At 35.2% G+C, this 14,244-nt stretch overlaps 1 protein-coding gene across 10 annotated transcripts in view; it reads right to left on the reverse strand.

Annotated features, from left to right (window-relative positions):
- Window positions 1–14,244, reverse strand: part of ANKRD31 (ankyrin repeat domain 31) — a 56,468-nt gene that overhangs the window by 19,469 nt on the left and 22,755 nt on the right. For 9 of the 10 annotated variants that reach the window (XR_016462316.1, XR_016462315.1, XM_090132669.1 and 6 more), the window contains 8 exons: window positions 13,628–13,772; window positions 11,330–11,391; window positions 9,402–9,843; window positions 8,513–8,755; window positions 4,566–4,703; window positions 3,296–3,438; window positions 1,224–1,383; window positions 683–810 (listed from right to left, as the gene is read on the reverse strand). Coding sequence is in view for 8 of the 10 variants with exons in the window: in XM_090132669.1 (XP_089988795.1) it covers window positions 683–810; window positions 1,224–1,383; window positions 3,296–3,438; window positions 4,566–4,703; window positions 8,513–8,755; window positions 9,402–9,843; window positions 11,330–11,391; window positions 13,628–13,772 (1,461 nt within the window). In the remaining 2 variants the exon portion in view is untranslated. The remainder of the gene's footprint in view (window positions 1–682; window positions 811–1,223; window positions 1,384–3,295; window positions 3,439–4,565; window positions 4,704–8,512; window positions 8,756–9,401; window positions 9,844–11,329; window positions 11,392–13,627; window positions 13,773–14,244) is intronic. The other variant, XM_090132671.1, reaches the window with a different exon arrangement.

Here is a 14,244-nt window from a genome sequence, read left to right on the forward strand (position 1 = left end):
AACACACTGATCATGATGCATGGCCTGCAAGGTAAGTATTGCTGGACTCAAATCATTCCAGAGAGGGAGCAGCTGCTATGTGTAAGCCATGGGGGCACTGGTATGATATAAATACTGTGGAGGCTGTGCTCTGTAAAGAGATATCACAGCCTGGGTTTGCCCAGTCATTCAAACTAGTCTATTTTAAAATCCACCTCTGAGTTCACCACAGCAATCAGACAGTGAATCTCACCATGACAGTAACACCTAGACAACTTAAACATTACTGTAAGTATCAGTAGGAGCTTTCCTAACATACAAACTATGCAAAAATCTTTGTGGTCTTTTAAACTCAGATTAAACGATTTCTAAATGTCTTCATTGTGAAGAAAAAACATCACACTTTATTGATGGAAAGCTAGGATTCCTCACCTTTTTACGTTCATATAAGCAATAAAAAATATATATGTGTTGCCTACTATTTGCGCAAGATGTATAAACGCGCGGGAATCATGAACAGATAATCCACAATTTTTTCATATGCTGTAATCCACAGTCTACTGACCATGATACTGTTCTTTACATATAATCTGGAGGGTCAATTATTTTAATGATAGTTTAATGCTATTCAGCCAGTAAATGACACTATACAGTAGCACACTATGGAGCAGTACAACAAAACTCTTCTATTATCCATACTCACCACACTGTATTTCTCACTTTGTGGCTCCAAAGAAGTATCACCATTTTCCCAACATTTAAAACAAACAGTTTTTTGTCTTCTTGACCTGCAGTACATTTTGTCTTCTTGACCTATAGTACACTTTGCAACTAAGAAAAATAAAAATAATAAATATAATTTTAAATGAAATTGCAGGATCATAATGTGTTAGACAAGCTAATACAGGTTACAGAAATAAAATGGTAGACCAGACTATGATAAAAGCATCTTGCATATGCAAATATGGTCAAATTTAAGCAGTATGAAAAAATAGTCTTTAAAGCTACAATTAAAGATTATAACAAAAATCTGAAGATCCATGGTATGTTATTCCTCACATTTTCAGGAAAAAAACACCCTTATGTATCCTATATTCTAAAATATATAAATAATAATTAGTTGATAATAAAGTTAAAAATATCTGTGCCAGACAATATGCAGCTCTGGATATTGCATTCTAATGTATAGTTTTGCACTGAGATTACAGTGTAATCTTATGATTTATATTCTAAAACCAAAATACCTGTAATGTCACTAGTTTCAACAGGAAGTACATATTCAACAGAACAGTAAGACATCAGCAGTTCTTTCATTTCATCATCACAAGCTTCATCCAAAGCACTTCTCCCAGAATCATTCCTCTCACATGGATTTGCTCCATGCTGCAGTAGAATCCTGGCTGCCTATTAAATAGTCTTATATGTACTGTGATTATTCTTGATGTGGACATACGATACAACTTATAAATGATAAATATTACTTATCATAAATCACAAGGAACAAAAATACAATAAAGTTGTCACACTTGCAGTCTCAATTAAAAAAGTAAGTCCAAATGGCTCTTCTATTTCTAATCTTTCCTTAGAATACACATATAATTTACAACTTTTTGTTGTAACTTGCCTTGCCTGTGCTAGTGTTACATACAGCAGTTACAAAACATCACAGACCTAAATTTTTTTTAAAAAAAGGTGAACTATGAACGAAGTGCGAAACGGGTTGTTTCCTCGGATATTTAATAGTGGTTTTATTCTTCAATTATATGCACTAATATTTTTTTTTTCCTTTCCAAAATCCAAATCACTTTTATGTATACTTAATTTTAAAATGTGGAAAAGAGATTTGTGGCATTGATGGAATTATATACCCTTTAAAATTCAGATCATAAGAAATGATCATGTATGATTTTTCATATTTAGCTTTTCTAATTTTCTTACTGTTCAATATTAGGAAGAATATGGAAGTTCAAAATCTGCTGTGCCGTTTCTAGAGTAGTGACAGAATCTTCTGTACTGGTTTCCCCTACAAATACTAGACAATATTTACACGTTTTCAAGAATCCTATTGAGAGGAAAGTACTAACACAGTGAAATCACCTCTTCCATTTTATCTTGCCCCACAGAAAAGATAAACGGGATGCCTCACAGGTAAGATAAATGAGATGGAAAATCAGCTATTTTGATAGGAATAGAGCGTAAGTTAGAGTCAATCTGGCATCATCTGCTTATGCTCAATTCCTTGGGGCTCACTGTGCCAAAACATTTTACTTATTTGTTCATTCAAATAAAAGGCAGACATTTGGCTGTCTCCTTGAGGAGTGTGTTTATTTCACCAATTCTGCATGGATCCAAAGCACATTCCTCAACTAAATTTCTTTACCATGCAAGTAACAAAAACCTAGTCTATGGTATGAGGAATTCCCAGTCATTTAGGACTTTCCAGCCTGGGGGAATCCAAATGTTCCCATTTCCACGGCTACCTATCCCAGTCCATGCTGGAGTAGTGTTCAGCTTCTACTACTCCTGATAAGCAGCCTGGTCTACTCCTTTCCTTATGGTGGCACAGTTCTTAAACAGGTTCAGCAGGCTCTCCTAAAGAAAGCCTTGTTTTTAGATGACTAGTTCTCCACTTGTTCAACTTCCTAAGTTAGTTTTACATATAACCACTGAAGAGCTCCACATTAGGGACGAGCTGTTAACCACTGTTAGAGACAAGCAATGTTAAGCAGTCCTGCAAACGTATCATTCCCTTTGTCAACTGAAAAGAGCTCACCTTCTCTCCTACACTCTTAAAGTTTAAATCAAGTTGGATTTTATTTAACACTAAATGGAAATATTTTTAAATGGGAACGAAGAATGGGTAAGAAAAAATTTACAAAAGGGAAAAAATATGACAAGGTATTTTTAACTGCTAAACCTGATACTTCTTTTACTCATTTTAGACACTGTAAATGAAAAAAAAACCCACAACAAAACACAACAAGAGAAAAGAACTAAGTCTATTGTTCAATAATCAACTATTTTTTCATTAACTGGAAAAGATTTTTTTCTCAACATTGGTTGCTACTGTACTTTTCAGATTTGTATACAGTGGACTGAAAATGTCAATTAACTGTACAGTCTCAACTGTCACTTCTGAAAAATAATTCTTTTAATTTTCATTGACTCAGAGAACACTGATTTACTTCCTGAATTCAAATATACGTTAACATTGTACTAGGAACTTTAGAATTTTCATATTTAAACCACTATTTTACTTTGTTGGCCCAATACTGGAAATTAGACTCAGGTAATGTAATTTACAAGAAAAACATACCTCCAAAGAATTGATATAAACAGCATCATGTATTGGCAAAATACCATCCAGACCTCTGCTGTTAACATCAGCACCAGCTTTCAGTAATTCTGAGATCACTTCAGTAAATCCACCAGCAGAAGCTTCATGAATTGCTGTCCAACCTAAACAAAGCAGGATGACATGTACAACATTCACAGAAACCATTAACTAGCAACTACACATTTTAGTGTAAGATTTTCTGTAAAATAAACACTGGACTTCTAGTCTTTAAGACTAATCTCAAATAGAATCATCTTGAATTACTAAGGTAAATTATGTCCCATGAATTCAGCTACTTCAGAGAAAAATATATCCAACATCAACCAGAAAGATATTTTCTATTTAACTACTAAAAATAATACAAGAAACAAACAAAAAAGCAATTAAAAAGCGAGTAGAAAGAATTTAAGCAAATGATTTTTAGAACTGCTCCCAAGGAAATAAGATACATGTGACTGTGTTTCATGCAAAGATATATATTCATGTACATACGCATCAGCTACCCCTGATCTTTCATGGGCACTGGTCATTCAACAAAATTTAATAATGGTTGTAAGGTCTCACACATCACAACTTACATACACTCTCCTGTGATCTACTCATCAATAGAGGAAAATGACTCGATTATTGTCCCTGCTGAGGGAAAGGTTGCATTGCTCCATGCTGAGACACAAATCCAGAGGTTCACAAACCGCTTGTACTAATAAAATGACTTCCTCTTTCCTCAATTAAGAATTTTGGAATAAAATCCTAAATTGATACATGCATGAACAATTTTTCTTACCAATAGCCTCACCCATCAAGAGAGAAAAAATTAATTTCAAGCTGCCATAAAGACAAAAGAGTGTATCACTCTGTTCCACAGTTTATCATATACCCCATCACTATAAGGGTTTTGTTTAAATGCTTGTACATAAGGAATGTGTGGATATATGTATACCTTTATAAGCACATATGCAGTGTATTTCCAATAATTCCTGTGTTATTTAAAATTGTTATAGAAATATTTGAAAAAATATAAGAAAAAAATTAAAAATCCAAATGAACTGTATTTATTTAATAAATAAGTAACAATGACAAAGAGAAGCTGTTTTCTATAGCATTATGATTGAATAGCTTCAAGAGTCACAAAAATAAATCTAGATTCCAAAACTATATTAAATTTACATGAAACTGTGTAAGACCATATAGACTGTAAATGATACCAAATTACATCTAAAACAAATTCATAAGAAAGCAGTCCTCAAACCTGCATTGTCCTGTTCATTTACAGGAATTCCAGATGATATCAGAGTTTTCACCAAAGATAAATTTCCCCTCCTAGCAGCAATATGAAGCTCAGTTTCTCCTTTTGCACTTTTCTTCTTTCTCTTTTTCGTCTCAGGTGCTGTAATACAAGTAACATAAAGTCTTCTTTTATTTTACATTATATACACTACTCTACATTATATACATGTAAAATTATACCTTCATTTCTGGTAGATAAATAATATTCTACAACACATACTTGATGCCTATTAGCAACAAAAAAAATGCTTCCTTTTAAACAAGGAATCAAGCTTCGTAACTAATTTGAATTAGTGTAAACTTGTGCAATAACATAGCCTTAATTATTCAGTAATATCGACTACATCAAAAGTTTAGAAAATAACATCAACATGATGTGGATAAACTAAGTGTCAAAACATTTACAGTTCAGATCTAGATGACTTAAGAAGAGTACGAGATTATTGATAAGACAAGGAGGAATGGTTTTAAACTAAAAGAGGGGAGACTTAAATTAAATGTTAGGCAGAAATTCTTTACTCAGAGGGTTGTAAGGCACAGGAACAGGTTGCTGAGAGAAGTATGGATGCCAGTCTGCCCTTGGAGATGTTCAAAGCCAGGCTGGATGGGTCCCCGGGCAGCCCAATCTTGTGATTGGCAACCCTGCTCATGTCAAGAGGACTGGAAGTGGATGGTCTCTACAGTCCCTTGAAATCCAAGCCATTCTATGATTTGATGATTACAGATGAACAGGAAAGGTAACAAGGTTGAAGAGTTTTATACTATACAGAGGTAGGAAGTATGTCGCATTTCTCCACTAATTTCTTATAATTTACCATGCCTGCCTGCCAAATATACAAAATATACAGAAAAGGTATTTAAGAATGCATTTAAAAGTGAAGACAACCATTACCACTTTTCCATTCTGGATTCTGTATCAGAGAGGACGCAGATTTCTATGGTAGGTATTTTTACAGCTGTGGTGTGACAAAGTCCTGTAAACTGATTACAAATCTTTGACTAATGTCAAGTGGCATAGCTTAACTACCTTTTAATTAAACTTGTAAAGCACTTGTAAATAATTTTTGTTTAATCCTTCTCTTACTGGTTCACAAAACAAACAATATCTACTTTTAAAAGTATCATATGCTCATGAAATAGATCCTAATTCCCAGGCTTCAGGTAACAGACACAGAACTGGAAGAAATATAAAGGAATATATCTAAAAAGTATTAATTCTGTATACAAAGTAACGATGACCTTCTCCAGCAAACTGCAACAAAACAGACATGCATGTCTGTGTCACAGTGTGTTAAATTTCAAAAGTTCTACCATGCATTTTAACCTTTTTTTTCTACTATTGTTCTCAATGCTTTAATACTATGCCATTATATTTAAAAATAATAATAATAATCATTCATTTCTTTTCCTTATTTCTTAAAAATACGGAATTTATTAAAAAAAAAAAAAGGAAAGTAAAAAATATTTTTCAATTCTTCGCCGTGCTTTCTTTTTAATTATTTATATGAACAATTAGTTCCTGCATCCCAAATGTTTCCTCTTCTCATCAGACAAGCTGTCTTCTCAAATATTTCCAGCTATCAGTATTAATTACTATCAAATATCTTCCATGATTTGACAGCTGCCTTGCTTTAGGTTCTTCCCATCTTCCAGAAAAAATATTTTTCCAAGGTTTCATTTAAGGTAATGAATTTAAGGTAAACTACTGAGTCTGTCATGCAGGAGTGTTAGAAAGCACAGAAAGACATACTGCCACTATATAAAAGACAGACATGTAGTGAGGATGTATCCACACTAACTTTAAAGTTGTGCAGGTCCTACTGCATACAGACCATGACAGCACAGAGCTCTACATTGGCTATTATAATCTGTCAGACAGCATTTCTGGGGCCAACTTTGCAATGGGTGCACTTGGGCCACTGTATGGACAACCAAAGGAGCTAAAAACTATTTTTCAAATGAAAACTTTGATTAAAGAGCATGCAGAAGGGGCACATTATTGAAATTTTTCTCCACTAGCCTGAGACCTATACTTCTGTAAAATAACATATTGTATTTTGTTTACAAGCTTCTGAGTATGAACTCCCAAAGTAATCATTTACTTTCTGCTTCCCTCCCTCCCACCCCCTTTATTCATGAAACAGTATCCTAGGGACTCTTTTTAGAGATATAGGGGAGAAAAAAGGTGCACAACAGCCCATTAAGTCAACAACGCTTAGTAATAAAGGCTGCAAGTGAACAGAAATATTTGAAACGTTTTCCAGTTAAGTTGCCATGCACAACACTATTCTTCATGCTTGCTAGGAAGCATTTGAAATAGCATAATTAAACAATGGTATGTGAATCAAAGTTCCCCATTAAGTACATTGCCTGGTGACTCATAAGCAGGAAAGATTAGGACCTTGGCAGATATGTAATCCAGTGATTGCATGAGAAAAGAAAAGGCGGAGAGGCTAGAGTAGCCAACAGTTAGGTTTGAATAGGCTGCAATATTTCAACAGCTTCTTTAAACAGGCACTTGAATAGTTCACTACTGGTCTATGAGTAATTCTTTTCACAGGCCAGACTATAAGAAAAGCAAGCTGTTTGTGCCCTCATTTTCTGTAAGCAGAATAGGAATGCTAAGAGCCTAACAGGTGACTGATTAGACTGAAGTAGTACTGTGCATACGATCATCTAGGAACAGGAAATTTTCATTCAAGAATGGAATAATATAAGGGAAGTCACTGGGACACTGAACAATCAGAAAGGATACAAAAGCCAGTTAAAGGCAAAAATATCTGAAAACTTTGCAAGCTATAAAACATTATCCCATCTACTTTATTTTGCTGAGGAAGTAAAAAATGTAAAGGAAAAAACATCCCATTTACCCCACTATAAGTATTGAGCAGAAGCATAAGAGATGCAGAAAAGGACATTAATAGGGAAATGAATGATTTCCACGTTCATTATTTATTCCTGCAATAATTAAAAGCAGATAGCGACATGCATCGAATGTGCAATGTCCATGAATGATATAAAAAGGGATTCATACAAGAGAAGGACGTAGTCTAGAGATAGGAAAGCTACATACTGACACCACCAAATACTGGATCACAGCAAGCAGCAAGAAGCACCTATTTCTTTTCATCTACTCCTTCACTTCCAACAGAATACAAGACCTTGCTCCAGAAACTCAAGTCAACAGAAACTTGAGAAGGATTGAAAATTAGTAACCATCTGAGAGAGAAAGAGGAAACAGCATTCTGTACAACTCAAGAGAAAAAAAAAAAATCAAGAAGCTTGTGACTATCAAAGAGAAAAGATCAGCAAGAACTTTGCATGGTTTACTGGTTAATTTTTGTCATGATATGAACAATGTCATGAATGAAGAATCAGAGATTGGGTGGTGATTCCTTAGTTTAACATATTAAGGATAGTCAGCATCCAGACCAAAGTCATCCAAAAAAATGCAGCTCTTGTGAGAAAAGACAGAAACAGAAATAATAAATGGAAATGCATATACGTGTGCCAAATTTACAGAAAGCCAACCTTTATTTGATTTGTGATGCATAAAATACTTCATGGAAGACCAACTTAGCATAATCTTTAGCTCTCAGTTAAGTGGCATAGTTAATAAGGGACCAATTTAGTCTTATTTAAAAATCTTACTTATGACTCTGTGTTCTATCAGTTAACACAACAAAAAAAAGACTGACAAATGCAACAAATGAAACAGAGCAAGAACATCTATTTTGTAAAAATGAGTAAGTTCTGGCAATATTTCAAGTATTTGGAAATGACTAGATTATTTGTTGAGTATGCTATTCATACTTTTCCATGCTTTCCCTCCTATATTACAAGAAGCTTTCTACCCATATGTCTGGGAAATAAAAACTACACTTTTTTCACAAAATATTAACTTTTTACCTGATTTCTTAGTTGTTTGCTCTGCTGATGCTTGATTGAATTTTGAATGAGTAGACGAAAGCTCGTTTTTCCTTACACTAAAACACAAGTCTGTCTTTTGTCTTGTCTCTTGTGGGTCTAACCTTAATTTTTTCGCTTGGACTTCTACTTCAGAGAACTGCAAGAGCACGTTGCTCTTTTCACTTCTTTCTTTATTCTTTTCTGTGCCTTCTGTTCCATCCATTCCAGAAAATCTTCCTTTATCTGTCAGTCCAAAAAAATAACTTGAATTTTTAAAAATTGAATGGGTTACTGCAGAGGTAGCTTGTCCTGGACTAGATGGTAATTTTGATTTTAACATCACTTAACTCTTTACTGAGTAACAAGCTATAGATACTCTAGCATAATACTTTATCCACTCTTCACTGTATGCAAACATAATGATATTAAATCCAAAACAGTTCAAAGATTCTTTTGTGATAATAAGACTTTTATGGATTCATGTTCCTAAAAAAAATTAAGGTGCTTACGAATCTTATTCTAATTAACAAACACAGTGGTCATATTTTGATAAATTCAATGGGAATTTTGATCTAAAATAGCTCCTAAAATACAAAGCAAAAATGACCAAATAATTAATGTGGCATTGTAGACTGTATCAGAACATATTACATGTTTTTTGCCATTTATGGTACATTCTCTGGAAAACCACAGGTATGGTGTTTTTTTTGTTGTTGTTGTTGTTTTTCACTTTAAATAAAGTACATAGAATGCTTACAGCCAATTGATAAAATGACTATTTTGAAATAAAATATAGCCCTTGTTTCCTGAGTAGTTTTTTTCAATGTATTTTGCACCTTTTGAAATGAATAAGGAGACTTCTTCTCTGTATAAATACTGAAATACAAACCTGACTTTGAGTTGGTGTCCTTAAGATCTTGTCTCTTCCGTTTAATTTGATATATTTTCTTGTCATGGAGTTGTAAAGCTCTGAACAATATCTCTAAACTATGAGCATCTTTAGCTTCCTTCATGTGACATCTTCCAGTGCTTTGTTCTGCATTAAGCAGGATATCCACTCTTGTTTCTGGTTGTAGAGCCTTTTGTTCATTGTTGTTCAGTACATCATCAATAGAATTAGAAGGACTTCTAGAAGAACTCACTTCACTAGAAGTCGCAAAAAGCTCATGCACAAGGAGTGTTTCTGTATTTACTTTAAGAATGCATTCCATGCAGCTGGTTCCATCATCCATTTGCACCTCATTTTCAATAGTCTGTTGCATTATGTCTGTGCTGCCTGAATCAGTAAGATTTGCACACGCTAGTTCTGACTCATCAATTTGTAAGGAACCCTTGAACACAAAGCCAAAGAAAGTTACAAAAATCAGAGTAGCTCTATTAATTTTGTTTCCATCAACAATAGATTTAACTTGATTTGGTAAGTTTTGCAAAGAAATTATTTGTTCTGAAGATAGACTCATATCAGTATTTAGATTCCTGTCTAGTCATACTACCACCATTACTTAGTGATCACCCTTTTGAGAGGAAGTCAAAACAAGAATCAAATGAGAATCATGTTCTGTTAAATCAGTAGTCTCAGAAAGCTGTACAGACATTTTTTATTCAGGTACCAATGATGCAGAACAACAAAGTCTAGTGATCATCTCTATTACAACAGAATTTGCTGAGCTACTGTCATTTCTGTCCTTCTGCAGTTTTTCTGTTGCAATTCTGTCTGATTTACTAAGCTCAGTTTTCATACAACTTTAACTGGAATGCAACAATTACAATTGGAAACAATAACAGTGATGTCCATTGTTAGGACCAACACCAGGGAATTAAGTTTTCCCCGTATTCGTTCCTTGGTATGTAGATGGACAAAAAGAAAATAAATACTTATTGTGTTTATTCTTTCTGATTGAAATTACTTCTGAGTAGTTTTAGCCTTGGCTCTAGCCTCTGCAATATCAATAACAGGTATTCACATTTTTTTAATGCTCATTTTTTGTGGGTTTTTTTTTCCCCATTCAGTTTTCTGGCTCCAAAACCCTGAAGAACTGTATTGTATCACACCATCACAGAATTGTAGGGACTGGAAGGGACCTCTAGTGATCATCGAGTCCAACTCCACTGGCCACAGCAGGTTCCCTAGATCAGGTTGCACATGTAGGCATCCAGGCCGACGTCTCCAGAGGAGACTCCACAACTTCTCCGGGCAGAGAAATCTTTTGGTACATTTCACCAAATTCATTCTTCTGCTTTATTCGTGTTTAGCAAATATTTCCTTTGGTGCTTTAGTTTTTTCATGCTGAACTGTCTTATCTGCAATCCTGTCCAAGGTAGAGGTTCCCTAACTTTTTCCTATTTTAACCTAATAAAAACAACTTATTGCACAGATACAAGCTATCCAAGTGTTACCAGCCAGGCAACAAGTACTGTGCAACAGGCAACTTCTGCTTGTTTTAGCCAGGTTTCTGAAAGTACAGAGAGGCACTAACGTACCATTTTTTTGTAAACCACCTCTGTAGCAAAAACATGCAAAAACTCAGTAAGAACCACTGTGCAGGAGAGAAAGCTGACTGCCTCTGTCATGCATGTTCACAAAACTGCAGATGACAGTAATTACTATCAGGGGTCAGCAACAATTTATCAAACTGCTTGCCACAATGTTGAATGTCATCCTGCTTCATCCAGCCTCTGCTGGATATATAACATCTAGTATATTATGTGCTGGTTTTGAAACACATTTCTTAAGCAGTTGTCTGTTCTAGTCTACTGAAGACTGCTAGAAGTCCATAAGCTCAGTACCAAATCAACAAGGGGACTGTAAAGATCTACCTGGTGCAGGTTTCTATCCTCTGTGCTTTGAGCACTTAATGTATTCTCTGCACCACCTCCACCTGAAATAAAATTAAGACAGAAGGAGAGCATTAATGAAAAGGGGCTATAATTCTTTGCTTTCTATATATAGCATCTTGTGTCTGTAACCTTATGTGTAACACCATCCATCACATTAACTATTAGAAAAATTATCAAGCTACAGGCATTCTATAAGGATCTCAAACATATATATACATAAACATATATATATTAAAATTTTGGGGTCTGATTTTCATTGTAGAAGGGATTTTGTACAAACAATGAGAGGGTGGAGGAAAGTACGGAACTATGTTTACAATTTTTTCTGAAGATTAATGACTTGAGCAATTATTTTTGAAACTTAAAGAAGCTGCTGCATTTTCCTAACTCACAGTAGGTTTCTCTGGTCCCAAGAGACTTCTGAAGCCAGTAACAGTGGAATAATTATGCCTCTCTTGTATAACTTGGGCAGAGAAAGATACAGAATAGCTAAAGTCAAGACTTCAGTGGAAAAATAAAGAGGGATATTTCCCAGTACCAATTTAGTACCTTGATGGCATGTTTTAGCTTTCCAGATACTTTCCATGCTGATAAATTGATATATAAGTAGTACAGCAGCTACCAAGTTCTGACTCTAGTATAAATACACTTTATATATCCATGCAAAGCATTCTTAAAAGTATGCTGGTCACAAAACACTGAACCCAGTTCATGACACTTTGCCATTTTTACTACAATAAGTATGCTACTCACAGCTCGAAGGTTTGCCCAGCAACCCATGCTGGAACCAACTTAAATTAAACAGGCATTTCACAGCATGTCAACTCCTTCTCCAACACTTCTGGGAATCTCACCTACCAGATGTCAACCCTTAATCCTCAGGACCACCTTCAGTGATCCACTTCCAGCCCTTCCAGTCTTGGTCCCAAATCAAGCACAATGGTGCAGCTATTGAACACTGATTAGGACAAGTTCTAACCCAAACCTTAATTTTAAATGTAATACAGTCCCACCAATCTTAATAAGGCTCAGAATATCCACAAGATCACTGGTGGCTGGAGCCTGAAACTCTAACCATAGGACCTTCCAAGCAAAGAAATTCTTGCCAGCAGATTTAATCTTTATTTACCTTATATTTCAAGCCAGTAGCTTCTGTGTACTCCTTACAATCCTGACTCTAAGCTTATTCTATAAGCTTATTTGCCTCTGTAAAGCCCCATGCAGTGTACTGTGTCCAAACTGGGGGCACCCCATACAGGAAGGATGCAAAGCAATTGGAGCAGGTTCAGAGGAGGACCACAAAGATGATCAAAGGTCTGGAGCACTTCTCCTATGAAGAAAGGTTGAGGAAGCTGGGCTTCTTTAGCCTGGAGAAGAGAAGGCTCCTGGGAAACCTCATTGCAGTATTCCAGTGTTTGAAGTAAGCTTACAAGCAGGAGGGAGACAACTTTTTTACACAATCTGATAAAGATAGGACAGGGAGGAATGGCTTTACACTAAAAGAGATTCAGGTTAGAAATTTGGAAGAAATTTTTTACTCAGGAGGGTGAGGCACTGGAACAGGTTGCCCCAGAGAAGTTGTAGACCCATTTCTGGAGGAATTTAAGGCCAGGTTAGATGGAATCCTGGGCAGTCTGAGATGGTGGGTGACAACCTTGCCCATGACAGGAGTGTCAGAAATAGAAAATCAATAAAGTTTCTTCCAATTTAAGCCATTTTATGATACTACTTCAGACGTGCCACAGCCCAACTAGCTCATCAGTGTCCAGCAATCCTAATTCTAACTCTAATCAAGGCTTATCTTGTAGCACTTCCTTATATCTCTCCCCCATCCAAACAACCCTCTCTGAACATTCCTCCAACTCCAAAGATCATACAAGATCTAACTCTCACCTTAATCTAAACATTCTCCTACCAATGCCTCACAGGTTCAGCCTTCACCTCAGTTCAGCTACAGTAATACTATCCTCAAAATAGTAATGTTACCCTATTTTCTACTCTAACATGAGCAGCCCAACGATAAGCAATTAACTCTCTTACATTAAGACAGACAACACCTCTTGTGCTCATCTTTATTTCAAATATAAAAATAGCTCTAGTCCAAGAAAAAGAAGAATATCATTTCTTTTATACTTGCAAACATACAGCAGTCATGCTAGGGAAGAAGTGCTCACTAGAATATCAGTCAGCAAAACCCATGGAATTACTAGCTATATTTAAGGAAATATGTGCAACAGATATTTGGAACTCCTCCATTTAATAATTATTCTCTCCTACCTGACACTGAATCTCTTTCATATCTTGCTAGATGGCGTTTTAACAGTCTCTTCATGCACAGGTCAGAAGCTTCATCTAATGCATTCCTTCCCATCTCATTTTTTAATAAGGGATCAGCTCCATAATGGAGTAATAATGCTGCTACCTAAAAAAACAAGTTTTTCAGATTGTTTCTCTTCTGTCAGCATTTCCCACAATCCTTCCTTATACAGGCTTCTCCTTTACTTAAGAATATGAGCAACAAAAAAGAATATGAGCAACAAAAAAATAAACCTAAAATCTACAATAAATAATTACTTCCTACATTAGTCATTACATCTCAAGCATTCCTCTAGATGCACCATTATCTTAAAGTCTTACTTTATTACTTTACTTACTTTACTTTACTTACTTTATTACTTTACTTACTTTATTTTTAAGAGTTGTTTCATGTTATTAACCTGATGCCTCTAAGCCTAGGTCTCTTAAAGCAAAATAAGATTCATCACGCCCTAAGCTCATAATTAGTGGAAAATAACAAGCAATTTTAGCATACGAGTCTGCTCACTCTTTTAAGTTGTATAGTCTAAGAGAATATAATTTGCACCGTAGGTGTGTACTTTATTGTGACTCCTGTG

This window comes from Phasianus colchicus, chromosome Z, assembly GCF_987193195.1.
Source record: "Phasianus colchicus chromosome Z, bPhaCol1.hap1.1, whole genome shotgun sequence".
NCBI classification, from domain to species: Eukaryota; Metazoa; Chordata; class Aves; order Galliformes; family Phasianidae; genus Phasianus; species Phasianus colchicus.